This window comes from Trichophyton benhamiae (assembly GCF_000151125.1).
Source record: "Trichophyton benhamiae CBS 112371 chromosome Unknown contig01145.0, whole genome shotgun sequence".
In the NCBI taxonomy this organism is placed as follows: domain Eukaryota; kingdom Fungi; phylum Ascomycota; class Eurotiomycetes; order Onygenales; family Arthrodermataceae; genus Trichophyton; species Trichophyton benhamiae.
Genome location: NW_003315111.1, coordinates 156,748 through 181,994, shown reverse-complemented (window position 1 = coordinate 181,994; position 25,247 = coordinate 156,748). Strand labels below are relative to the sequence as shown.

At 47.2% G+C, this 25,247-nt stretch overlaps 11 protein-coding genes across 11 annotated transcripts; 5 read left to right on the top strand and 6 right to left on the bottom strand.

The window, feature by feature from the left end:
- Nucleotides 1-1,557: 1,557 nt before the first annotated feature.
- Nucleotides 1,558-4,090, top strand: ARB_05434 (uncharacterized protein; the record flags this gene model as incomplete). Its single annotated transcript, XM_003015991.1, has 2 exons — nt 1,558-1,984; nt 2,079-4,090. 2 exons carry the CDS (start codon nt 1,558-1,560, stop codon nt 4,088-4,090), a joined length of 2,439 nt encoding a protein of 812 aa, XP_003016037.1.
- A 539-nt stretch (nt 4,091-4,629) lies between these two features.
- On the bottom strand, nt 4,630-6,152 carry ARB_05433 (uncharacterized protein; the record flags this gene model as incomplete). Its single annotated transcript, XM_003015990.1, has 3 exons — nt 4,630-5,288; nt 5,360-5,775; nt 5,842-6,152. The coding sequence occupies 3 exons, from the start codon at nt 6,150-6,152 to the stop codon at nt 4,630-4,632; spliced, it is 1,386 nt and encodes a 461-aa protein (XP_003016036.1).
- A 551-nt stretch (nt 6,153-6,703) lies between these two features.
- On the bottom strand, nt 6,704-7,324 carry ARB_05432 (uncharacterized protein; the record flags this gene model as incomplete). The annotated part of the gene is made up of 1 exon (XM_003015989.1): nt 6,704-7,324. One exon carries the CDS (start codon nt 7,322-7,324, stop codon nt 6,704-6,706), a length of 621 nt encoding a protein of 206 aa, XP_003016035.1.
- A 1,781-nt stretch (nt 7,325-9,105) lies between these two features.
- ARB_05431 (uncharacterized protein) lies at nt 9,106-10,271 on the bottom strand (the record flags this gene model as incomplete). Its single annotated transcript, XM_003015988.1, has 3 exons — nt 9,106-9,599; nt 9,657-9,957; nt 10,152-10,271. The coding sequence occupies 3 exons, from the start codon at nt 10,269-10,271 to the stop codon at nt 9,106-9,108; spliced, it is 915 nt and encodes a 304-aa protein (XP_003016034.1).
- Nucleotides 10,272-10,878: 607 nt separating this feature from the next.
- Nucleotides 10,879-12,227, bottom strand: ARB_05430 (uncharacterized protein; the record flags this gene model as incomplete). The annotated part of the gene is made up of 5 exons (XM_003015987.1): nt 10,879-11,357; nt 11,428-11,759; nt 11,820-11,929; nt 11,992-12,011; nt 12,155-12,227. 5 exons carry the CDS (start codon nt 12,225-12,227, stop codon nt 10,879-10,881), a joined length of 1,014 nt encoding a protein of 337 aa, XP_003016033.1.
- A 2,295-nt stretch (nt 12,228-14,522) lies between these two features.
- Nucleotides 14,523-15,341, top strand: ARB_05429 (uncharacterized protein; the record flags this gene model as incomplete). Its single annotated transcript, XM_003015986.1, has 1 exon — nt 14,523-15,341. One exon carries the CDS (start codon nt 14,523-14,525, stop codon nt 15,339-15,341), a length of 819 nt encoding a protein of 272 aa, XP_003016032.1.
- Nucleotides 15,342-16,102: 761 nt separating this feature from the next.
- Nucleotides 16,103-17,850, top strand: ARB_05428 (uncharacterized protein; the record flags this gene model as incomplete). The annotated part of the gene is made up of 3 exons (XM_003015985.1): nt 16,103-16,261; nt 16,404-16,910; nt 16,978-17,850. The coding sequence occupies 3 exons, from the start codon at nt 16,103-16,105 to the stop codon at nt 17,848-17,850; spliced, it is 1,539 nt and encodes a 512-aa protein (XP_003016031.1).
- Nucleotides 17,851-18,396: 546 nt separating this feature from the next.
- On the bottom strand, nt 18,397-19,901 carry ARB_05427 (uncharacterized protein; the record flags this gene model as incomplete). Its single annotated transcript, XM_003015984.1, has 2 exons — nt 18,397-19,493; nt 19,574-19,901. The coding sequence occupies 2 exons, from the start codon at nt 19,899-19,901 to the stop codon at nt 18,397-18,399; spliced, it is 1,425 nt and encodes a 474-aa protein (XP_003016030.1).
- Nucleotides 19,902-20,179: 278 nt separating this feature from the next.
- On the top strand, nt 20,180-21,581 carry ARB_05426 (uncharacterized protein; the record flags this gene model as incomplete). The annotated part of the gene is made up of 2 exons (XM_003015983.1): nt 20,180-20,386; nt 20,454-21,581. The coding sequence occupies 2 exons, from the start codon at nt 20,180-20,182 to the stop codon at nt 21,579-21,581; spliced, it is 1,335 nt and encodes a 444-aa protein (XP_003016029.1).
- A 301-nt stretch (nt 21,582-21,882) lies between these two features.
- ARB_05425 (uncharacterized protein) lies at nt 21,883-22,512 on the bottom strand (the record flags this gene model as incomplete). The annotated part of the gene is made up of 1 exon (XM_003015982.1): nt 21,883-22,512. The coding sequence occupies one exon, from the start codon at nt 22,510-22,512 to the stop codon at nt 21,883-21,885; it is 630 nt and encodes a 209-aa protein (XP_003016028.1).
- A 734-nt stretch (nt 22,513-23,246) lies between these two features.
- On the top strand, nt 23,247-24,675 carry ARB_05424 (uncharacterized protein; the record flags this gene model as incomplete). The annotated part of the gene is made up of 4 exons (XM_003015981.1): nt 23,247-23,263; nt 23,380-24,062; nt 24,120-24,413; nt 24,464-24,675. 4 exons carry the CDS (start codon nt 23,247-23,249, stop codon nt 24,673-24,675), a joined length of 1,206 nt encoding a protein of 401 aa, XP_003016027.1.
- Between the last annotated feature and the right edge of the window lie 572 nt (nt 24,676-25,247).

Sequence of the window (25,247 nt, the reverse complement as noted above, 5' to 3'; positions counted from 1 at the left end):
CTACTTACATCTCTCTCCCGTTTACCCCTTAATATTCCATATAAATTTCATGCAGCTTTCTTGCATCCACCAGCTCTATTTTTATCATATGCACAAATATACACCTCTCCTGTGTCTCATAAGCCCTCCCACCCCCCTACGCGATGTAACCGATCGAACTAATTATTGGCTGTTTTTACATCTCTCCTCGCCGTAGCTTTGGCCTGACGTCTCTTTTCAGGGGCTGCTTAGTCATCGCTAGCGCGCGGTTCCTGCGCTAGCGCGTCCCAATCCAGCCAACCAGAGGCGCCCGAAGCGACGCCTCCCATTTTGCTTTTTCTTCTCTCGTCTTCAAACCAATTTCAACCCAAGGACTTCTCCATACGGAGTACTAAGAAGAATAATACCATGGGCAAGGGACGAAAGAAACGAGAAAGAAACAGGGAAAAGAAACCAAGACGGGCGTTTTTTTGGGGGAGAAGTTTCTTACGGAGTACCGTCAATGCAGGTGCAGCAGCGGCCGCACGCCCGGCGCCTGCATGTTTACGAGGTTTATGCTAGTGCTGGGCCCCGAGTGGAGATGAAGAACAAGGGTGGGAGGGGAGGCACCTGGTTGACAGCTGTAAGGGGGCCTATCGCCGTGCTGCATTCCGCTGTCGTGTTTCACCTTGAGTGGTACCTGGACTCCTTTTCTTCGAGTCGATATATGGACGGATATAGGACAGACGGGCTAACGCTATGGACGTCAGAAGGTGTCAACTTCGGTCAAGGCTCCGATGAGGCGCCCTTTGCAAGCTGAACCAGCTCGTACCACGGGCACTGCCCTCTGCAATATGCAAAGCACAGAAGCACAGCACAGCACAGCGCCGGGCCAGACTGGCTTGTCTCTCGTTTACTTTGAAAGTATATCTTACGAAGGTTGTTGTTTCGAGGAATGAGAAACAAGCAAAGCACACAGACGCATGGAATAACGGAGAGCCGATATTACTCCGTACTTTATAGACATGGTTGCATCCAGATACATACTTTTCGACTCTCAACGAGTACAACTTCGATTGCTTCGAGGTAGAAATACGCTCAGGGATACGACTATCATCCCTGGGCCTGTGTTGATCGCCAAGCACTCGTTCGCATGGATTGGTGGTGCAGGTCTTACCACACTAACTCACTAACTCGCGGCGCTATTCGCCCAAGCAGCTCGGGTATTGCTCTTTTAAGGGCCCCTAGTGACTTTGTACGGGGAATGTAGATCAGGAGAGGAGAGGAGGAGGAGAGGAGAAGAGCCTGGTTTTGCGCGGGTGGTAGGAAAGCCAGCAAACCTCAGGATATACCACTATTATCTCGTCCCTCCCCCAAAACAAACATCCTCCTCCCCCCCATACAATTTGTCCTCAAAGGCGCAAGCCAGCGCAAAAACAAACCATACTCAACCCGCACTTGCAGTGTTAAAGAGCCCTACACGCGGTGACACCCTTACAAAGTACGGAGTACCTCTCTTGTCTTTCTCCTCCAGTCTTTTTCCCTCGCTTTTTCGACTACTCTGGAGAAAAGAATGTTACGCTGTTATCCGCTACAACAATGAGTATCGTCGCTACAGCTTCACCTGGATCACAGCGAATGTCTTCGAATACAGCCTCATACCAGTTTACCCCTCCGCATAATCCCTCAGTGCTGCCCCAGTCTCCTCGTTCTCCGGTTAGGAGCCCAACATTTCCCCTTCTCTACTCGAATCATGCTGCCAATTCCAGTGTTCCGAGCCTCTACTCTCCTGCCACCGTCAGATATTCATTTTACCCACCGACCAAGCATGGCAGGACCTCACCGCAAGACCAGCAGCCGATGCAGGTATTTACAAATCGACTCCCGGACGAGGTGTATGAGTGCATTCTATCCCATCTCTGGTCACTACATATCAGCTCTTGTACCGAAGGTTGCTTGACTTGTTACATGCGAGATCTGTATTCTCTAAGTCTGACAGATAGAGCGTGGGAAAAGGCAGTCAGAGGTAAATTGTAAGCTATTGTTTCTTATTTCCCCCTCCTCTTCCTTTCACATAGCCTGTACTCGACGATTACTTCCCTTGTTGCAAGTAATAATAGCAGCCAACGGGTATAGATATAACAAAATCCATCTTCATGGTAGCGACTCACCGGGCCCGCTGAAGAAATACAAATGGAAACGTGGCAGCCGATTGAAACTTCTCAGACGCACATTGAGAGAAAGAAAGGCCCTGGCCAACATGGTCTTTGAACTCAGGGTACCAGAGCTTGATGCTCCACTGATGACAGGCAAACAACATCTTGTCCTCCAAGAGTATCGTGACCTGGTTGCCTCTGTTGTCATGGTCTGTCCCAATCTCGAACGCCTCCTTGGCCTCTCGATACCATATAACCATGAGTTTGACCGTCTTACTCATGCGTTATCCACAAGGAAAAAGCTCAAGGAACATGCTTGGATTATTGGCCCAAATGCAGAGGTGACTGAACGGTCACAGAATAAGGCCACTGAAGTACTGGACCAAGCCCAGGTATACCAATTTCTCAGTCATCACACCTCATGGTCGAAACTCGAGTCAATGGTGTTGCATTCCATGGACTCAAAGGGCATATTGGAGCACGGTGTGTTTATACGGATGTTCAACTTCCTGCCTGCTTTACAGAATCTATCCGTTTCAGGATTTGAAGCAGACAATTTCACTGATAGAACATTACTCTTTCTACCTGCCTTGACGTCTCTTCGACTGGAGGGACTCCAGGGGGTCACAGAGAATGGACTAGCGCGATATGTGGGCAGACCAGAGGCAAGGGGGCTAAAGTCTCTCGCCCTGATAGAGCAGAACATATCTTCGCTTTTGATCTTGTCCAAGATCCTCGCTTCCCTTGGTTGTCTGGAGCGATTTACTATAGTTCAATCATCGGTTGTCCCATCTTTACCGGAAGGGGGAATGGTGTTCCAACCGCTCCTTGCTTCGGCAACCCTGAAACACCTACACTGGGATGTTGCCTGTCCGAATGGCGCCGATGCACTAAACCAGATCGATACCGTGCCCTTCTCCAAGGTCCTGAATACAGCCAACACCCCCAACTCGCATCTGGCGCAGAGTATCTTACATGTTGGTTTCCCTTCTCTTGAGCGCCTTCGAGCGCCACTTGATATAGATCCATTGGGAGCACTCCAGAACGTTTGTCGGCCATCCAAAAACGGATTGATCATGGTCCCTGCGGATCGCCACAACCTTCCCCGGAGTTCCCACGGATCACTTCCCAAACGGCCCCTTGCAATGCCAGCGGGGAATAACCTGTCCTCAGCGCGTATACGATCTCAGGCACTTATCGACATGGCTGCAAAGGAAAATGATGAAGGCGTGAAAGTCATCATCACAGACCACTCAGAAGACTTCCTAACCCCCAATGTCGTTATCCAACCTGGATACGTGAGCTCTGAAGCAATCTTAGCTCTCAATGATGGTAAAGCACAGACGCCTGCTCTCAAGATCCTTGAGTTTCTGATACCCGCCTGCATGGGCAGGGTGGGCATATCAAACAAAAGCAATACGACTGCTCTTACCCCAAGATTTACTCTGCAGCCTGATATACCAAACTCAGATGCAGATGGTGGTCTAATAAGCCACAAACACCTCTTTGCAGCAAACCAAACATCCCTCTTCGCTAGCTGCTCTTCCTCTTCAACTCATCCTGCCATACCCACCGTATCACAACATTCGAAAAGAACCAATACAAGCTCTAGCTTCAGTGACGAGATATCCTCTCCATCCACCACCACCACCACAACCTCCTCATCCTCTCGTTTCTCTGTCTGGGGTGGCTCAAATGCACGAAGTAACCACAGCAACTCCAAATCCACCAGCTCCAACCCTCCCATGCCACCAAAAACCCCAACATCACCTACCAAAGGTACCTCATGGCCAGCTACCGGTGGCAATGGAGATCAACCGTTCTGGGCCAGGGACACGTGCAACGGATCATGGAACCAAGGCCATAAATATGGGAAGGAGTGGTGGAGTCACGCTGAACGAGAACGCAATATCGGAGGTATCAAAAAACCCAATACCTCAGCCGCATTGCTCGGCGTCAGTGATATCTTCCGTTGATTTTTTTATCTCTTATTTCTTTTTTCTCCTCTTTCCCAATTTCCCTTTTCTTCGTATACACATGCTGTATACTTATTTTCCCACTCGGTTCTGGCCAGCTGGAGTTTTGGGATTGGTTATAAACTTTGTTTTCTTCTCTTACTATTTGTTGTCTATTTTTACGACGAGCACCTTTTTTACCTTCGTACCTTCTTTTACCTTTTTTGCCCCCGGATTTACCCACCGCTTACCAAAACGGGACGATAATGTATATGTAATATGTACAACCAAGTGTGATCATGGATTGGGGATATGTGTATGATTGAGGTGTATATACTTTAGTGTTTAGTTATTTAATACGCACATGACATGCACAGAGTCATTTTCTATCCACTCGGGCAAATCCTTCAAGTATGATAAATCTTAGAAATATTGTAGATCAACAATAGGCACAATGAAAACGTTAAATTGTTTATCTAGAACGAAGGCTGATTATTTCAAGCAGGGGAAAAGAACAGCAAGAGAGACTGTCTCCTCGAACATAAGCTTGCCAGCCGTGTTTAGACATATATGCCAACATTGGTATCCTTCTTCTTTGCCATTACCTCCGAAATGGCGTCGACGTAATGTTCGTGGCTCACTTTATTGACCCCCTTTCTTAGAGCAATCATACCAGCCTCTACACAGACGGCCTTAAGCTGAGCACCACCGAACTCGTCAGTGCTTCTAGCAAGTTCGGGCCAGTTAACCTTATCGTCGACCGTCATCTTACGGGAATGGATTCTGAGAATCTGAGCTCGAGCCTCTTCGTTTGGTAGAGGGAACTCGATCTTTCGATCCAAACGGCCGGATCGTAGAAGGGCAGGGTCAAGGACATCGATACGGTTAGTAGCCGCAAGGACCTTGACCCGATCATCAGAGGCGAAACCGTCGAGCTGATTAAGTAGTTCCAACATGGTTCGCTGAACTTCTCTGTCTCCTGATTTCTCGGAGTCGAAACGCTTGGTACCGATGGCATCGAGCTCATCAATGAAAATGATGGCTGGAGCCTTCTCTTTGGCCAGGGCAAAACAATCACGTACCAACTTGGCACCATCACCGATGAACATTTGCACTAACTGGGGACCGGCAAGTTTGAGGAAAGTTGCCTCTGTTTGAGCGGCGCATGCTCGGGCAAGGAGAGTCTTACCAGTTCCGGGTGGACCGTACATGAGAGCACCTATGAATGACGTTAGAAGTTGTTCACTTCATATATGATCCAAAAATTAACTGAGGTATTAAATAGCATACCTTTGGGAGCCTTGATACCAATCTTCTTAAACCTGTCCGCCTCCTTCATAGGCCATACTATAGCTTCAAGCAGTTCTTCAATCTGCTTGTTCAGACCACCAACATCGGAGTACTGTTCGGTAGGCTTCTCGTCTACTTCCATTGCCTTTACACGGCTGTCGTACTCGGCAGGAAGGGTATCCAGAACAAGGTAGGAGTCTTTGTTCACACCAATCAAATCACCGGGTTTCAGTTGTTCGTGGTCAACGAGTCCGATGAGTGGGAGGAAAATGGTTTGTCGTGTGGAGGTTTTGATAACAGCGGACTTGCCAACTCGGGTGGCATCGAGGTCAATATTTGCCCCCTCTTCTGCTGCCTCCTCTTCCACGTCAAGATCCAGTAACTCTACAACATTGCCAACTAGGTAGGGAAGTTGTCTACGCAAAAATAAAGTTAGTTCGAATATTCATTTCAAGGCTACTGAGAAACACATGGACACCTACCGGTTATTCTCAATCTTGTCAAAGTTCTCCTTTATCTTCTCCTTCATCGTATTCTGCTCATGCGTCAACCGCTGGAATTCACTCTTCATGATCCGCATGTCGTTTTCGATAAGTTTCCTTCGGTTGATGATATCCCTAGTGCTTGACCGTAGGATTTCCTCGTCTATGAGATCCTCTTCCTCTTTCTTTTCTGCCTCCTTCATCTCCGCGTCTCCATCCTTGTCTGCCCCCTTCTTGTCACCATCTTTCCGGTCATCCTTTTGGTTCTTGTCCTCGCGCTCAAGGTCATCAAGATCCTCTAAGGTAGACATGGCGGCTAAATGCGAGGATAATCCGTGGAAGAATAGGTTCGGTTCGATGGAATGTCAGAAATATTCCAGCTCCGTGCCTTATAGTGCAGATCCGGATACGCAGGTTGCGGGACAGAGGCGCAAGTGTAGGTTGTTGAGGTTGTCGTTGCTGGTTGAAGCTCAAGAGAGCCAAAGCAGCTTCATCCAAGCTGATGCATCACGTAAGCTGCCTGTTTGCCTGCCAGGTCACGTGGCAACTTTTCCTCCAACGATGTCAACAAGGCTTCTCTATACCAAGCATCGTCTAATTTATTGTCAACAATAATGAGAAAATAGAAGCTCGAGTCGTGGTGCATTGATATCTAATTCTAAACCTCATACATCTTCCTTAAATTTTTTGCAGCGAAGTGCAACTATTTTCTTCCATAGATGGAGACTTTCTCCCATCTCTAGATCTGGGCCAGCACTTGGTCTCTTCCATTATTAAGAAGGCGGTATCGGGAGATGAAATCATCATGGTTGACTATCAAAGTGGGATGTTAACATGTATCCTACTTCTACTCAAGATACCCTTAGGTGTTTCTGGAGTACTCACTATAACCACCACACATCCGCCTCTTCCCGGTGAAGGCAGAGCGGCCGTGGAGAATTCTCCAGTTATCGAATACTGGATGATGGAATGCAGTTAGCTTACCCTCTTTTTCGATTATTTTCACCCTAGGGAGGAGACACTTACTGAGGGGTGTCCCTGGTTCAAGTTTGAGCCAGATCTCCATATCAGGCCGCTTGAGGATTGCATTCCATTTTTTTGCAGCCTGGTACCAACGATAGATGGTTTCCAGCGAGTTCCCTTTTCCTGGTGCACGGTCATCGTTGTTCCACCGAATCTGGTACAACTCAGATGAATCACTCATGTGATTCAATACCGAGAACGAGGTGGCTGGCTGTATACAGACATCTTCGTTTCCACTGGAATGCGAGCTGATTTTGATATCACTAAGCGCCTGGTAGGCCGCGGGATCTTCTTCAAGCAGAGTACGAGCGGCTTTGAACCCGTCAACCAGTAGCGTCTCCCCGCCCGTTCCATCAGTGTGAGATAGGATGTGGAAGAGTTGAAGTCCGGCAGGGTCAGTAAAGTACGTTGTGTCCGTGTGAGCATTGAGATGTTGTGAGGTGTATGCTGTATCTTTCATTGAAAGATCAGACGTAAAATCCCAGAAGCCTCCTACTCTGTTTTAGCAAATCATAGCGACACATGGTCCAGGGCTTCATCTCACCGTAATGGGTAGGCCTGATGAAAGCCAGCCTCTCTAATAACCGCTCAGTTGCTTCAGGAGTAGCCGGGCTTCCTTTCACAAAACTAAAGCCGAATCGATACTGATAAAGATGAAACGTAAGCATGTGCCATACTGAACATCACGTTTAGATCCAAGAACCTACTATATTGCTTGTCCATCTTCGTATGCCCTTGTCCGATGACATCACTTCCTCGTACTCGACAGACGGGAGTGATTTTGATGTGCTTTCGACATACTCAAGATCATTCCTAGAAATATGATTAGATCAGAAGTCAAAGCAAGAGACAAAGATTACACACCTTATGAAGGGCCTCCCCGCGGGAGCTGCACTTGAAGATGTATGGTTTTTTAGCCATTCATAGGTATAAGTACTTTTATGCCCGTCTCCTGTCCCTTTTCCAATGTCAGAAGTATACAGAGATGCAAATTCCGTGCGAGGCCATACACACATTCTATTTCGAGTCCGTTCTCCAGAGGTTTTATAGTTGACGGTTTACCATCATCTGGTAGCTGTCCCACTTGTCAGCCTTCGGCTGGCCCAGGGGGGATAGAATAGGTATTCTCAACCTACAGAAAATGTATCCAGGAGGCGTTGTCTGGTTTCCGGGTGGACGCATTCGTGGCATTGGCAGTTATCCCTTAACCAGAGGTTCGACCTATACCTGTCAGTTTATCTCCTATACTGAAGGTAAAGATTACAACTACCATTTGTGTCCTTCAAGTCCGGGTACAGGGAGAGATACATAAGGCACAGTTGAAGAGGTATCAGCCTCTGTCAGCTGAGACGATACGCTAGCTCGCACCGGCAACGAAAACCATCTTGCTTCTCTGGGGTATATAGGCAAAGTTGGTTTATTAACTGCTTGCTATATATTGGGGCATAATGCCTCTGTTAACACTGATTTCGCAAGGTCCTGCAAATTTATGCTGTGGGCTGTGGTGGTGTAGACCAACCTGTGCAGTTGTGGGCAAGCGGGCGCATGTCCTCGCTCTAGAAAAATATAAGAGTTTATATTTGGCACGTCAATATTGACGATTAAAACTTACCGCGCGATGCCCGTAGATCGAATACACCGGAAGACATTCATGATTACCACGCTGTACAAGTTCGACGACGCTGGGACATGGAAAGAAACGGGTTCTACCGTTAGATTTAACTAAAGAGCGGGGTTCCTCTATGGCCTAGATGAGGCTCGAATAACTTGTTAACTAGTTGGTTATTTAGTTATTTTACTTGGCCCATTCTAACACGAAACGACGACTCCCAGGGGCTTCATGTAAAGAGGGTTGTCTATCAAATATCTAACAACCGAAGATGCCACGTTCAATACACTTCTCTTAGTTTTGATCCTCGGTATCCCCCTGTGATGCATGCCACCTTTACATGTGCTCTACAGGGTCTTTCGTTTCAAAAATCGAAATAACATGACATCAATGCATAGTGCCTTGCATTTTTTTGGCGGCTATTAAGTTTCGGAATTTTTAATCTCGTCCAGGTCGTGATGCAAAATAGTCACTAAAACACAAGCAAGAAATCTCCAAAACCCCTTGCACGGCACAACAGAATGGTATCTGCTGGCTAATACCATCTGACTGAATGGACAGAACACCCATGGTTCTGTGGGTAATTAAGCCTCTCTGATCCCGTGGTGATATGGTTCAGTGTCTGTGAGTATCTACAGCTTACTCTTAGCCCCGACGACTCTCACGAGAGCACGGCCGTTGCTCAAGACAACCTTCCCTTGATCATTTTTAATGGTGAAGATGATTTCCTCAAACCCATCCTCTATTTTACCTGTCCTCCACATCTCCGTGGTAAGCTTATCGCCAGGTCGAACTGGAGAAGCGAATCGAGCCTGGAACTCTTTCATGTTCTTGGGATCACTGCCACCTAGTTTAGCAAGTACGGCATGGGCTGCCATATTCCAACTGAAGAGGCCGTGAATTATAACACCACCAAAACCCATCTTCTTCCCTGGTGCAGGATCTGCATGAAGTGGGTTGTAGTCGCCGTTGAGTCTGAAAGTATCCAATGTTAGAAGCAGAGCCAGCAGGAGGGGGAGTAGAGATACTTGCCTATAGAGCATGGCGGTGTTTTCAGTGGTTTGATACTCGTGGACTGCATCGGGGCTCTTGCCTTGGGGTGGGGAGAAGTTCACGCTCGTAGGCCCTAGTGCTTGTTAGCGTAAAGACGATGTTCCCGGCAATTGTGCAAAGTAAAGCTCACCCTTTGGACCGCCCCAATTGCCCTGGCCGATGTAGAATGCACTTCCAATCATCTTTGTGTATACTTCTCCGGTTTCCTTATCAACGATTAAGTACTCCATTTCCACAACAGTGCCAACTTTTCCCTTATCGTACACGCCAATGACCCTGGATTGTAGCTCAAACTTGCGGCCCTCGCTAGTGACAGGAAGGGGTTTGTAGAAGAACATTCTCCTCTGGCCATCGACAGTACGTTTGGGATCAAGAGGAGGTACACCTGGAATGGTTCTGCTAGCTTTGCTTGAATAGAAATCAATAACCTCCTGAGAGGTATGTTTAAACGCTAGACCAGTCGTTAGAATATATTGGTCCAAGGGCATAAGAGGTATATTAATCGAAGAATGGGTAACACACGTAAAATGACGGGATATGTTGGGAAAGCTGCAAAGTTTGGGTGTAATTCCTGGAGTCACCGGTCAACTGTCCATAACTATATCGGAAGTGTGATTATACATACATAAAGAAAATGGAGTTCATCCGCAGTGCATCCAATGCTGTTGGCAAAGAGGAGGATGTCTCTCTTCATCCAACTCACATCCTCGCTTGGGAATTGATGACCGGCTCCTGGTCCGCTCATACTTGCGATTAAGTTTTCTTGTAGTAGGGTATTCAGTGACCCCTCTCAGTATGTAAGGTATAGTGGTCAAAAGTAGCCTCTATATATGTAAGATCTAGATACTGGAGGCCTATGATGAGTGTAGACGGGTTTAATATGCCAGGCTTCTTCGGCTCCTTTGCTTGAGTTGAGGTTCCTCTGGACCGAGGCTTCTCTGCGCGGAATAACCGGTTTAGTCAGCAAAGCTACCCGCATAAACCTTATAGGGGCTCTACCGAGAACGGTGATCTCGAAGACGAACGGTTATGAAGAAAAAATTGCATGCCATTAAACTAAACAAACCGGTTAGACTAAGCATCTACTCGAGGGTATCAATTGCAAATCGAGGAGCTTTATAAAATCGCCGTTTATATCATCATCTCTCCTTTTCTAGACCATTCACTTCATAACATGCCATATTCTTTTCCAACGCCATTGCCATCTTGCTAGTTGGCACTTTTCCTCGAGCCATACGTCTTGTAGCGAATGAAAGCGGGAAAGGAGCCCAATGCAGATCCAAATCGATTTTAGCATATAAAATAGCGAAAAATTAATGCAAGTACCGCGCAAAATTCTTTTTATCCCCCCTTCAGCACATTCTGTACTGACAGAGGCCCTGGGAGTTACGAGTCTCATCCTGGGCATCAAACTCAAACCCTATGGTAATGTCGAGATCACGCTTATTCTTCTGGTTTGGCCTGTTTTCCAGGAACCCAGTGACTGATTCCTGGGCGCGGATGGTGAGTACATCGCGGAGGTAAAAAACTGTCTGCTTCCAGTGGGTATACTTGGCATGTGGGCCAGTTGAGAAGTGAACAGGCTTGTGGCAGGCGGTGAAGTCAATATCAAACCAGGCGATCAGGGCATGGATATAATCGTCGCGTCTTGCAGTAAGGGTGAAAGGAACCTTGAAGGATAGATCCGCAGTGGTGACGGTGTAAAGGTCGAGAGTGACTATAGCACAGGGGTCGCTGACCAGGGCTTTAAGTTCAACGGTATCGACGAGTGGCTCGGTAAGAGCAACATCCTTCATGGCAGAATAGTCGAAGCCATAGACGTTGTCCCAGACTGACGAATGGGGTTAATATTGTGAAATAGTGAAAATAAGGAAGGAGGGGAGGAGGGGGGGAAACCATACATCCGATCTTCTCCTCCTTGTAGTCGCCATCCTCAATGGCTCCAAGGTAGATGGTGGCCTTGTCGGGGAAGATTAAGCCATTGGGATTGAGGTAATTGTCCCTGGCGTAAAGGACCGTGTCCAACATGGACTCGTAGAGAAGGAAATAACCCATCCACTCGGAAATAATGATATCAACCTTGGGGAAAGGAAGCTCTACCTCCTCCATCTTGCCCTGGAGAAGGGTTATCTTGTCAGACATTCCATTTGCCTCGACGATCTCACGGGCCTTGCCAATGATGGAAGACATGTCGACACCGATAACATGTTTTGCGCCAGCCTTAACGGCAAACCTATTTACGCATTCTCATCAGTATTGAATTTGGTTAAAGAACGCAAACGGCAGGTCATACATGCTGAGGATACCAGTGCCACAACCGACGTCCAAAACCACCTTGTCCTTGAAAAGATGTTTGCTGTTGTAGATAGCATCGCGGTATGAGCGAGTTCTCACTTCATCTTTCTATAACAGCCACACATTAGTACGTATTCATCCCATACATTCTTATTCCCGTCCTAACTCACAAGCATCTCTTCATGAATTCCTGTAACACATCATTTCTGTTAGCCCAGGATCGACCAATTCCTCACTTTGTGCTGACTATTGGTGGGGTATTTATTACCATAATGATCATAACTACGGAATAGTCAGCAGTAATCCTAAACATAAAATAAAAAGGAGACATACCTCGTGAAGTAGCGAACTTCAGCATGGTCCATTCCAACCATTCTATCGGCGCTGGAGGCAGAGAAGCCAGCATTATCTCCTGAAGTATCCATGGCTGCTATCAAGGAGGACAACAAATCTAGCAAACAAACGATATGCAAAAACGACCACAACGAGTTTCGTTGCAACAGAAAACGACTTCGAATATGATCTCAACTGTAACGAGAGGATAAAACAGAGACAAATTCCACAAGCTGAAAAAATTTGGTCTTTTCCCTTTCTCCCCCTCAAGGCTTTTTTCTTTCTCCAAAAAAAAAAAAAAAAAAAAAAAAAAGAGGGCGGGAGATTTTCAAAGTTTGCACTGTTTGCACTTCCTAGAAGCGTTTGTCACGTGGTAAACCTTAAGCAGATGATGACTAACATCCTTATCGATAAGCACTGGAGGGCGATGCTTCCTTCGCGAGGGCGACGTCGAGGCTGTATGGAACGCCGTGCGTCAAGACATGGAAAGCACGCTTGCTACTCCTCAGGCTATTTCTATGCCGTCGACATCTCATACCCTTGCCATCGGCAATCCTGACGATGTAGATCCGTCTCATGAACAAGTTACGGCAGTTGTTGCCATGTTACTGGATTCAGACATATGTTGTTGCATTGTTCACGATTATGCTCTTATTTACTATGGGGCCCGTCCGAACGCGCGTGTACTGTACAATTCTATATTTGTAGAAACTACAGGTGCGGGCTCCGGGCACTAATTTAGTTCTAAATATAGGACCGAGTGCTATGCGTCCCAGACGCCCAGCTTGAGAAGGCTGTTGAGATCTTCACGTCCAACCATCATATACTAGAGCCATGCGCACCGTTCCCGCTCCGCCGTCCGGGCTCCCTTGACCACAAATATCCTCGATTCAAAGCTGTTGGCCGGACAGACTTTTGGCTACTATTGCCCGCAAGTTACTGCCACTTTATATGCGAGCCTGAGAACATCGAATGGAGTCAAGGTTAGGCTACACGCTCGTCATAAACATATCGCACACTAAGTTTTATTAGGCCGTCTACCTTACCCAAAGCTTCATGTTTACGCCCAGAGCCTGATAGATACAACAAACAGGATAGACTTAGCGGCCTTAGTTGATGGCATGGACCTTTCCGAGGAATGGGGAATAGAACATCTTCACCTTGAAGGCAATACTGACACAGAATGGTGGCAAAATATGGTAAAGCGTGTTGGGGAAGATTCATTATTAGAGAATGACTCCATGCTAGCCTTTTCTCGGCCTGTGTCTCGATTGGGACTCTGGAAGGGATTCGTCTTGACTAAAGAGAGCCGCATGTCTTGGAGACAAGGTCCCGAGGACCATACCACAAGGTTTCGTCTCCGTAATTCTAAGGATCCCCGTACACGACGGGGGCTGGGGATATGACGGTTTTTATTTCGAACCCTTGATATGGCTGACATCGTGGATGCTAGCTAGGGCCTAAATTGACGGAATTATGAATTGGCTATGTTACAACTCCTGGTCTTATTAGCATCTACAAAGGGCACTGAAGGCGTACGGGGTAGGTGATAAGCTACTCTTTAGGGCTTATATTCGACAAATGCGTCATTAACCATTAACTATCATTCAACGGAAATAGACAGCAACACTAGATCTGAGTAAATAACTAGTTAGTTAAGCAAATAAAATAAGATAAAGTGAATATTCCGTGGCTCTTTAGCTTTACTCCTTCGTGTTTGGCACAAATATTGCATTTCGTGAAAGAGTACTCCGTAACCTAAAAGTATGAATATTCAACAAGCCAACCAGCTAAACGTTTCTTATGTTCACAGGTTCCGAGTTGTCTGGCTAGTGAGGTCTCCTGCGGCTCCCAAAAAAAAGGGGGTTTCTTAGCCTACGAGTCAAGTCAGTTCGCTGCCAAGGAGGATCACCTTCTAACTATCAATTCGAGTGCGGGAGCCTCCCTATCCTCAGCATTATTAACGATGAAACCCACCAGGATACCCTTTTCTCAATGGATTCTGGCTCTCTGCGTCTGGATAGTCTTGGCCGATGTCTCTCTGGCGTCGCTCGGTGACAGGCTGCCGGAATTTAAGGACTGCCTCGAGGTATCCCTGCCAGCTTCAAGGCTTGAGACGAGAAACGCTATGGCTGACCTGTTGTTTTGAACGAGATAGAGCTGCAAGAAAGAGCACTGCGAGACGGGACAGACATCTCTCCGTAAGATATCGTCCGGGTTGCCTGTCAGTCTGTCGAGTTATCAGAAGCTAACGAATCAAGCTTGAGCAGCGATACATCTCCGGCTCCTGCTTTGGGACTGCCCTTCGAACTGCGATTACTCCTGTCAACATGTCGTAACCAACCAGCGGCTGACCAGAGACCCTCCAATGCTTCAACCTGTTGTCCAATATCATGGAAAATGGCCCTTTCACCGAGTCATGGGCATCCAGGAGCTCTTCTCGACCCTGTTCTCCCTCTTCAACTACCTCGCTCACTACCGCGGAATACAACAGGTGAAGGAACGCATTCCTCAGTCTTACTCGCTACGCAAGTACTACCTCTGGTTCGGCTACTTTGGACTGGCCAGCTGGACGTTTAGCATGATATTCCACACGAGAGACTTCGCCCTAACAGAGAAACTTGACTATTTTGCAGCTGGGGCTAGCGTGTTATACGGTTTATATCTGGCTGTCGTAAGGATATTTCGCCTGGACAAGCTCCGGCCGCACTACAAGCCGTCACTTTTACGAGGATGGACGCTGTTCTGCATGACACTGTTTACTATGCACGTCTCGTACCTGACCTTCTGGTCCTGGGATTACACGTACAATATGGCTGCCAACGTCGCGGTGGGAATCATCCAGAATCTGATGTGGACTGTCTTTAGCGTCAAACAATATAAACGATACATGAAGTCTTGGACGGCGTGGCCAAGTATGATCGTTGGATGGGTGATTTTGGCCATGAGCCTTGAGCTCCTGGATTTCCCTCCGATTGGTGGCCTAATCGATGCCCACAGCTTGTGGCATTTAGGCACAGTTATCCCCACCGTCTGGTGGTATGCGTACGTTCTCCCTGTGCCGTCTCTTCTCTTGTCTTTCCGTTCTTCCCCCCTGCCTTCTTGTTCCTCGCTTGCTCCCCTTTTTACTGACTACAGTGGTCTTTCCCGTACAGATTCCTTATCCGGGACGCAGAGTTTGACATAACCGAGCAGCGCTTGCGTGCTTAGAAACCGTTTATATAGATCTGTCAATGGGATATATCAGTACTCCGTACATATCTTACTCTATAGACCACCTACCTAACAGCTACCTGTGCAACTTTCCCCCTTGCAAACTTCTGAGACATAACTCCTTAGAGCCAGCCAGCTTGACGAAGGCCCGCCCTCGACGCTGAGCTGTCCCCAGCCACCAGTAAGCCACCAGCATAGACCCTGCCTCGCTCTCTGCATGCATCCCCGTACTCTGCTGTCTCCAATTGCAGCTCAACCTGCAACATGTGAAGCTTTTGCGCTACTGCAGCGAGCGGTGCAAACAGTGCAAACACACCCCACGCTCAGCTGATTTTCCTCGTCTTCCCCCTCGCTGTCTTTCTCGCATTTTCTCCCCGCCGAGAGATAAATAGACGACGAAGCGAGCTTGCATCGACAACAGACAACCACCCTCACTCGCTCACTCGACTTGCTGCAGAAGACAGACAGCGACACCATCAATGGCTTCCGCAGAGCTCCAGCAGGCCATCAACAAGGCCGCCTCGGCCTACACTAAACCTGAAGGGAAGATCTTTGAATATGGAACCGCTGGAGTAAGTTTGGCAGGTCCCTTGTCCATGTAACGCGTAAAACGCCGCGGAAGAAAGGTGTTTCTTTGGGCTAATTCAAGCTGTTCTGCTCTCAATGTAGTTCCGTATGAAATCGTAAGGGGCAGAGAGTACACTATCCTACGCCGTACACCCTAGAGTCTAACGGATGGTTGTCATTAGAGAGCTTCTCAACACCGTTGTGTTTGCGATGGGACTGTTGGCCGGCCTACGCTCGAGGAAGCTCAACGGACAGTATATTGGTGTTATGATTACAGCCAGCCATAACCCGGCTGAGGACAATGGGGTTAAGTTGGTTGACCCGATGGTACGTGTGGTTCGGCCATGTGCTGCGGCCAGCATCGAGAGCTAACATAAGATGTTTATCGCAGGGCGAGATGTTGGAGGTAGGATAATACCCGAAACTCAGACAGGGGGGATTATTGACTTATCGCCTCCGTTTTTATCAGGCCGAATGGGAGGTCTTTGCTACTAGATTGGCAAACGCTCCTCTAGAGACTCTCGGAGAGGAATACGCGAAACTCGTCGATGAGATAGAGATAAAAATGGACAACCCTGCCCGTGTGGTCTTCGCCAGGGACACTCGAGCTTCTGGAGCTAGACTTGCTACTGCCCTCAGTGCGGCCATGGCTGCCTCAGAGGTTGAGGCCACTGATTTCAAGTACTTGACTACTCCTCAGCTACACTACATTGTTCGCTGCAAGAACACCCTAGGAACTCCCTATGAGTACGGGGAGCCTACTGAGAAAGGCTACTACGAGAAACTTAGCGAAGCATTCAAGAAGGTCATGAACGGACGCACCACCGCTGGCTCAGTTACTGTTGACTGCGCCAATGGTGTTGGTGGCCCGAAGCTTGCTGAGCTCGTCAAGTTCTTGCCCTCCGCTAAGGATGGTGGATTGGATATCACTGTTATCAACGATGACGTTATCAACCCTGACAGACTGAACTTCGAGGTATTCACGATATAACCCCTTTTACACATAACGGGTAAAAAGCAATCGTTAACACAGATAAAACTAGTGCGGAGCCGACTACGTGAAAACGAAGCAACGCGCTCCACCTTCGTCCAAGGCCGTGGCACAGGACCGATGTGCCTCCCTAGACGGTGATGCTGACCGATTAGTGTACTACTACATGGATGCCAGTGGCGTCTTCAGACTCCTTGACGGTGACCGCATTGCCACTCTTGCTGCTTCCTTCATTGGCGAGCTCGCAAAGAACGCCGGACTTTCCAACAAGATCAAAATCGGCGTGGTCCAGACTGCCTATGCAAATGGCTCTAGTACCGAATACATTGAAAAGGTCCTCAAGCTCCCTGTTGTTTGCACGCCTACTGGTGTCAAGCATCTCCATCACGCTGCCATGAGATTCGATGTTGGCGTCTACTTCGAGGCCAATGGCCACGGAACCATTACTTTCTCTGAAAACGCTCTCAAGACGATTAAGACAGCCGAGCCTCAGTCACCAGCCCAGAAGTACGCTTTGGAGAGCCTTGTTGCTATGACAGACCTCATCAACCAGGCAGTTGGAGATGCTCTATCTGACATGCTTTTGGTCGAGGTCATCTTGGCCCACAAGGGTTGGACCCTGAAAGAATGGGTTGCAACATACACTGATCTACCCAACAAATTGGTCAGGATCGAGGTCCCAGACCGCTCTATCTTCAAGACCTACGATGCTGAGCGGAAACTCCAATCCCCTGCCGGTCTCCAGCAGCGTATTGATGACCTCCAATCTCGTTACAACAAGGGTAGAAGCTTCGCTCGTGCCAGTGGAACGGAGGACGCAGTTCGCGTTTATGCTGAAGCAGCCACCCGGTCAGAGACTGATGATCTCGCTAACAGAATTGCTGCTGTTGTCCTGGAAGCTGGCAAAGCTGCTGCTGGGCAGTAATTCTCTACTCTTTAAATTGTCCAAAGAAGGGCAATTATGGTTTGTAATCACGACTTTATTTCACGGGATGTTTTCCTCTCTTACGCCAAAAAAAGGATAATATAAAATCATACGATATTGATACGGCTTTGCTGAGCTTTTGACGAGGCGAGAAAAATAAATCTCTCTAGTTTTTGTCATCGTGATGCTCGTTGCTGGAACAGCGTTCGGCTTTTCGGCAACCTGACCTCTTGTCTCAACATGGCTTGACGGACATGAGGATTGTCTCTGATCCAGCAGCGAAAAAAAAGCTTCTAAACCAGTCTCTGCTTTTCGCTATTCTCTGCAGGACAAAATCTGACTAGGTATCCCTATCCTTCCCTTTTTCTCTTTCTAGATAAATATTTCTATCGATACAGATTTGCATCAAAAGAGCTGTTATGACTTCATACACATACTATATTCGTTTCCGGGTTACATTGCATAACCCCATTAGACCGCTAAAAGATGACTTGAGTATGCAAAGGTAAAAATGGTAGCATTAAAAGAAGAAATTTACCTCGTTGATCATCTCTCCTCCCGATCCATATCGTCTCTTCCCCTCTTGGAATCCCCCTTCCTGCGCCCCCGAAGTGTGGCACCCTTCGTCCCTCGTTTTTCATGGAGATCTTTCATCTCAGTAACTGCCAGTCGCTGGGCGTCCCCTACCCTATCACTCAACACCATCACTTCCTCTTTCTCCGTCTTGTGCTCCGGCAGTTGCTTGCCCAATGCAGCCTCGATTCGCTGCCATATCTCAACCTCGTATTGTGTGACAACACTGATTGCTCGTCCACTCTTGCCCGCTCTGGCAGTGCGCCCAACACGATGGATATATGTCTTGCTGTCAGAAGGAAGATCAAAGTTCAACACTAGATCGACGGCCGGGATATCAAGACCTCGTGCTGCAACATCAGTAGCCACCAGAATATCTCGGCTTCCGGACCTGAATTTGCCGAGGGCACCAAGACGAGCTGACTGGGATAGTTGGCCGTGGAGAGGAATTGCACCGAATCCCAGTGCGCGCAGGAGGATTGAAAGACGTTGGGTTTCGTTGACGGTGCGGGTGAAGATTATAGTAGTTTGTCCAGGGAATTCGTTTAGTATGTGCACAAGGTAGATGTCCTTGTATTTGTGAGGGATAAAAATGTATGACTGAAGAAGAGTTGAGACAGTTTGATACTTATTGGACGAGATGGAAACTCGTAGGGGATTTGAAAGTGAGGCGCGCTGCAGAGACTCGACTTTGGAGCTTAGGGTTGCAGAGAACAGATATGTTCGGCGTTCGCGCGGAAGTACCTTTAATATCTTATCCAGTACAGGACCGAAATCCAAGTCGAGAAGACGGTCCGCCTCATCCATTACTAAGTATTTCAAATTGCGCAGCGAGAATCCTTTAGTATTCTCCAGGTGGTCAAGGAGTCTTCCGGGTGTCGCAACGATAATGTGTGGCTTTTTCCCGAGAGAGATCGATTGAGATATCATGTCCATTCCTCCTACTATGACGGCACACCGAACTGAAATAAGCGAACCCAAGGCTTCGAACGCTTCTGTGATCTGTACGGCCAATTCTCGAGTGGGTGCAAGAACAAGTCCAAAGTACGGCTGTGGTTTTTCCATAAGGGCTATCAACGGTAAAAGAGTGCTCTGTTAGCTAGATGCAGGCTTAATTATTCTGACCAATTCCGCAATGAAGTTTGCTTACCTTGAAGAATTGGCAATGCGAAAGCCGCAGTCTTTCCACTTCCTGTCTCTGCCAGACCCACCAAATCTCTCCCTTGCAGTGCCAGGGGTATAGATTCAGCTTGAATCGGAGTCGGGGTTTTATACCCTAGCGAGGTACAAGCGTCACATAAGGAGTCGATTATCCCCAGGTCCTTGAACGTCTTGGGTGCTTTTGTGTCTGCCGGTCCCTCGCCGCTCTCTTCTGGAGTTTCCTGCTGGCGCTCCGATCCCGAAGAGACATCATCCGAGACTGGCTTGGAGGACGTATGGGACAGCTTTCGCCGTTTAATATTCTTTACAGCCGACATCTTTGCAATTGTCTCTTGGGTATTCACAGATAAATTAAAATATTTAAATATTTACGCTCCATGTTCAATTTTCTATCAGATAAAAAAATAAGGTTTCCGAAATATTTATTAACTAGAGTTTCGGAGTCCGTCAAATCAATGATCCGATATCAAGATCAAAAAAAAAAGTGCAATCCCCGTTCTAAAAAACCTTGGACTGCGCTTGCTGAAGGACGAAAAGTTCAGATCTGTTTGACAACCTTGTTGTACCTTTTGATCTCTGACGATTTTTCTGTAATATGGCGAAAAGGCGTGTTAAGAAGCGGACTCATGTCCCTCCAGGCAAGGCTGGAGCTTCAGGAACCAAGAATGGAGCCGCTTCAATGAACAAATCCCCCAAGAGCATGGTAATTCGAATTGGCGCAGGCCAGGTTGGTTCAAGCATGAGTCAATTGGCAAAAGATGTCCGGTCTATGATGGAGCCAGATACTGCAAGCCGCTTAAAAGTATGCCTATAATTTATGAAATGTTTCTAAAATTTTCTATATATCAGAATGCTAATAGCCTTGATAGGAACGGACGAAGAACAGACTGAAAGATTATACCGTTATGACCGGTCCCTTAGGAGTTACTCATCTGCTACTCTTTTCTAAATCAAGCAATGGAAATTCGAATCTCCGCATTGCTCTCACACCCCGCGGCCCCACGTTAAATTTCAGAATTGAGAATTACTCTTTGTGCAAAGATGTCATAAAGGCATTGAAGCGGCCGAGAGGCTTGGGAAAGAGCCACACAACCCCTCCACTCTTGGTTATGAACAATTTTATGTCTTCGAAAGAGGGGGAAGCATCGGAGAAAATTCCAAAACATTTGGAGTCTCTTGTCACCACAGTTTTCCAGTCTCTTTTCCCTCCAATTTCACCTCAAACAACACCTCTTGCCTCAATTCGACGTATCATGTTACTCGACAGAGACCGATCGTCAAAGAAAGGACGAGACGAATCTTTTACAGTGAACCTACGACATTACGCCATCACAACAAAACGAATCGACTTGTCTAAGAGGATAAGGCGACTTAATCCGAAAGAATTCCGGGGTAAGGAGAAGGATAAAGCTGTCCCAAACCTGGGTAAATTGAATGATGTTGCAGATTACTTGCTGGGCGGTGGTGGCGGCGATGCCGGTTTTACGTCTGCAAGTGAGACCGAAATTGAGACGGACGCGGAGGTAGAGGTTCTAGAATCCACGACTAGAAAAGTTTTGAACAAAAAGGAACTTCAGCGAGCTAAGGAAGCTGGGTCCAAATCAGCTCGCAGCTCCGGATCAAATGTTGAGAAAAGAGCAGTGAAACTGGTTGAACTTGGACCTCGCATGAAATTAAAGCTGATGAAGGTGGAAGAGGGACTCTGCGGCGGAAGAGTTATGTGGCACGATTATGTGACCAAGACTAAAGAAGAAGCCCAGAGTCTGGATGCATCTTGGGAGAAGAAACGCAAAGAAAAGGAACTCAGGAGAAAAATACAGAAGGAGAATGTTGAAAAGAAGAAAGCCCTGAAGACAAAGACACCACGTGAGGGCAAAGACGATGAAGAAGATTCTGATGAAGTTGATGATGATGATGACTGGGATAGCGATGACTTCATCCATGGGGAAGAGGACGAAGATGAGGAAATGGGAGAAGCAGAAGAGGGGGAAGCTTAAGTGGCGCTATCGTACTGAAAGTCTTGCATACTTTCTTTTATCTATTGCCGAAGATACCCCTTTTGTACATATTATTTGCATCTTTTCAAAAGTTACAGCATTCAAGCGTAGGCAATCAACACTACGTTAGTATGTGTTGATTTTCATTGAAGGAAGCGGGCGGTTAGTTGGACCGCACTACTGCCAGGATTTCAACTTCGACCATGGCGCCGGGGGTAAACCAGTCGAGCAAAAAATAATAGATTATCATTTATAATTGTATTGGAAACTCATGCAATGATTCTTCTAGGATAGATCATAGTCAAACCTTCCCCATGCTCTGGAGCTTCTTTTCAACAAGTCTATCCACCATCTTTTCCAGAGCGGCTGAATCTCCGTTCGTCTGTCCCTCGAAGTAGCCTTGTACAGTCTTCTCGACGTACTTGCCGACCAGATCGATCTCGACATTAATGCTATCACCAGGCTTCTTCTTTGATGTAACAATTTTTTCTTGTGTGTATGCAATTAGCATGACTTCCCACCAACCATCTTCACCATCTTTGACCTTGGTAATTGTTAAGCTGGCACCGTCCAGAGCAATGAATCCTTTCTCCACAACATATCTTAGCAAACTTCTGTCCTTGGGCTGCATCCTAAGCACTAGGGAGTTGCCATCGGGGGTTACAGAGAGGAGCTCTGCGGTGGTGTCTACATGGCCCTGGACAAAGTGGCCGCCCATCCGTGTCGTGGCCAGCACAGATCGTTCAAGGTTGACTGGTGACCCAGCTTTGAGAGATCCTAGGTTTGTCCGACGTAGAGTTTCAGGCGCGACCCCAACTTTGAACGATGATTTATCGAACGCTGTCACGGTTAGGCAAGTCCCTTTTGTCTTCCAGTTAGTTGCTGGACAGACATTATATTTATACTTTATTTGAGCAAGAAAACATACCATTGACACATATGCTATCCCCTAGCTTTGTATCTGTAAGTATTTCTGTACAATCCGAAATTGTCAAGGATGTCCCGCCCCCGCCTGTGGAGGAGTCATCTTGAGGGTCAAGGGCAGTGACAGCTTAGAATTATTTGTTAACAACATGCATAATCAAGGGAAGAGACTTCTACTTACTGCCAACTTTCTCTACCAGGCCGGTAAACATGTTAGCCAAGTATTATTGAGTAGTCTGTCTGGTGGTATCAACAAGACGTTGCCGTTGCTTGCGGGTGTGGTCCAGTTAGTTAGTTATTATGTAAGCGCATCGGGGAGCCGAGGCCGCGGTTCGGGAGTGGGGCCGCGCTTGCACCTCTTATGCCGCTTTCGGCACTTGAACAGCCGCGTCTCCCTGCCTTTACCGCCAGTGTTCATTGTCGTTAGTCAACCTCGAGGTTGACAAAAATCAATTCACAGAACTATATCAATGAGTGATTTGTGCATGTGTTAATTGTGAGAGGAAAATGAATTCCTACCGAATCTTAAGACGCGTTGTCAATACAGACAAGCTTTCAAGGTTCGCCAATAACAAAGCTTTCACAGCAGCATGCAAGCGTTATTCGACGGCTGCTCCCTCAGTGGACACACTCCCACTGGCTGGTATTCGAGTTCTGGATATGACTAGGGTTCTCGCCGGAGTAAGTTATATTTTCCTACCTCAGTCTTTCTAATACGTTCCAGCATCGTTTGGTCTGAACATGGGACTAACAGTGGAGTAACTCCAGCCTTACTGTACCCAAATACTCGGAGATTTAGGGTGAGATTTGATGTCCAAAAGCTCTGAATAGTCATTTTCGTGCGATGTTAACAATAATTTGTCTAATTCAATAGCGCGGAAGTGATCAAGATCGAACACCCCACACGAGGAGATGATACACGGGCATGGGGTCCTCCATACGCCAAATACAAAGATGATACAAAGGAGGGCCCGGGAGAAAGTGCTTATTACTTAGGTGTGAGTCATGCTTTAACCTCTGATACAGTATTCTGGCTTCTAACTTGCGAACAGGTTAACCGTAACAAGAAGTCTGTTGGGTTGTCATTTGCGCATGAGTCTGGCATTGAGATCCTTCATAAGCTTGCAAAGGAGAGCGACGTGTTTGTGGAGAACTATATCCCTGGATCACTGAAGAAATATAAGATGGATTATGAGTCACTTCGGGCAATAAATCCAAGATTGATCTATGCAAGTGTCACTGGCTATGGGCAAACAGGACCATACAGCAAGCGAGCTGGCTATGATGTGATGGTAGAGGCTGAGATGGGATTGATGCATATCACCGGGTCGAGGGATGGGCCGCCAGTTAAGGTTGGAGTCGCTGTAACCGATTTAACCACTGGTCTGTACACATCAAATGCTATCATGGCTGCACTTATAGCTCGTGGTAGAACTGGTAAAGGTCAACACATTGATGCTTGCTTGAGCGATTGCCAAATAGCGACTCTTGCAAACCTTGCGAGCTCGGCACTTATTAGTGGGGAGAAGGATTCTGGAAGATGGGGAACAGCTCATCGTAAGTTGAAACCAAGGAGGACAAATCCACACTTACAACCGCTTACATGACCGGCAGCTTCAATCGTCCCATACCGGAGTTTTAAAACAAAGGATGGTGATATTCTACTTGGTGGAGGAAATGACAGACTCTTCGGGGTTCTCTGTGACAGGCTAGGCCACCCGGAGTGGAAGACCGACGCACGTTTTACCACAAATGCCCTTCGTGTAAAGAATCGGGAGATCATCGACAAACTCATTGAGGATCTTACCGAGCAGAGGACGACTCAAGAATGGTTAGAGGTCATGGAAGGCAGCGGTATGCCATATGCGGCTGTAAATGACATCCAAGGCGCTCTGAACCATTCACATGGTAAGCTGCTCTAGCCATGTTGATTGATAGCTTTACTGACACACACCTAGTGCTTGATCGAGGGATGGTACAAGAGGTTGACCACCCGGATTGCGGACCTATCAAACTTGTAAATACTCCCGTCAAATATTCTCATGCCACACCAGGCATACGAACGCCACCTCCAACACTCGGACAACACACTGATGAAGTATTGAGCAATGTCATGGGCTATGACAAAGCAAAAATAGCCCAATTGAAGGCAGACGGAATTGTTTCATAGATTGTTCATATTGTAGTTATAGCTACCCTTTTCGGCCTCTCGGGGGCTTAACATCTACCTAGAATATACAACATATATAGACATACCGCGTAGACCAAAGTTAGCTAACAAGCTAAACATGCTTCTTCAGTGGAACTATCAGATCTTCCGACATACTCTGTGTTATTTGCTTGCCGTCTCCCTAGGTCTGTTTCTCCCTGTTTGCCCCTTAGATTTCCCCGTTCACGTGACAACACGAGCCGCCTCCGACTGGCCTTCCCAAATTAGTTACCGTTCAAGTCAAATTTGCCCTGCAGTGACTTGATGATTCTCCTTTCCCATATCTTACATTATCCTAGGACAAGGAAGAGGGCACATATCAGCAGTAATCTTGGTTTTACAGTACATCAGTTCTCAATATCTAATCTCCTGCCGTGGTTGTTCAGTGCACGGGGTCTCAAAAGTTTTTCTTTTCTTTTCTCAACCTCGAGCCATAACTAGTTAACTGCGACCCTCGAAGGCACGAACACAGATACATATCAGTGCAGCTGGTCTGTCATTTCTCTAACTTGAATGAAACACCGATAGGCTTG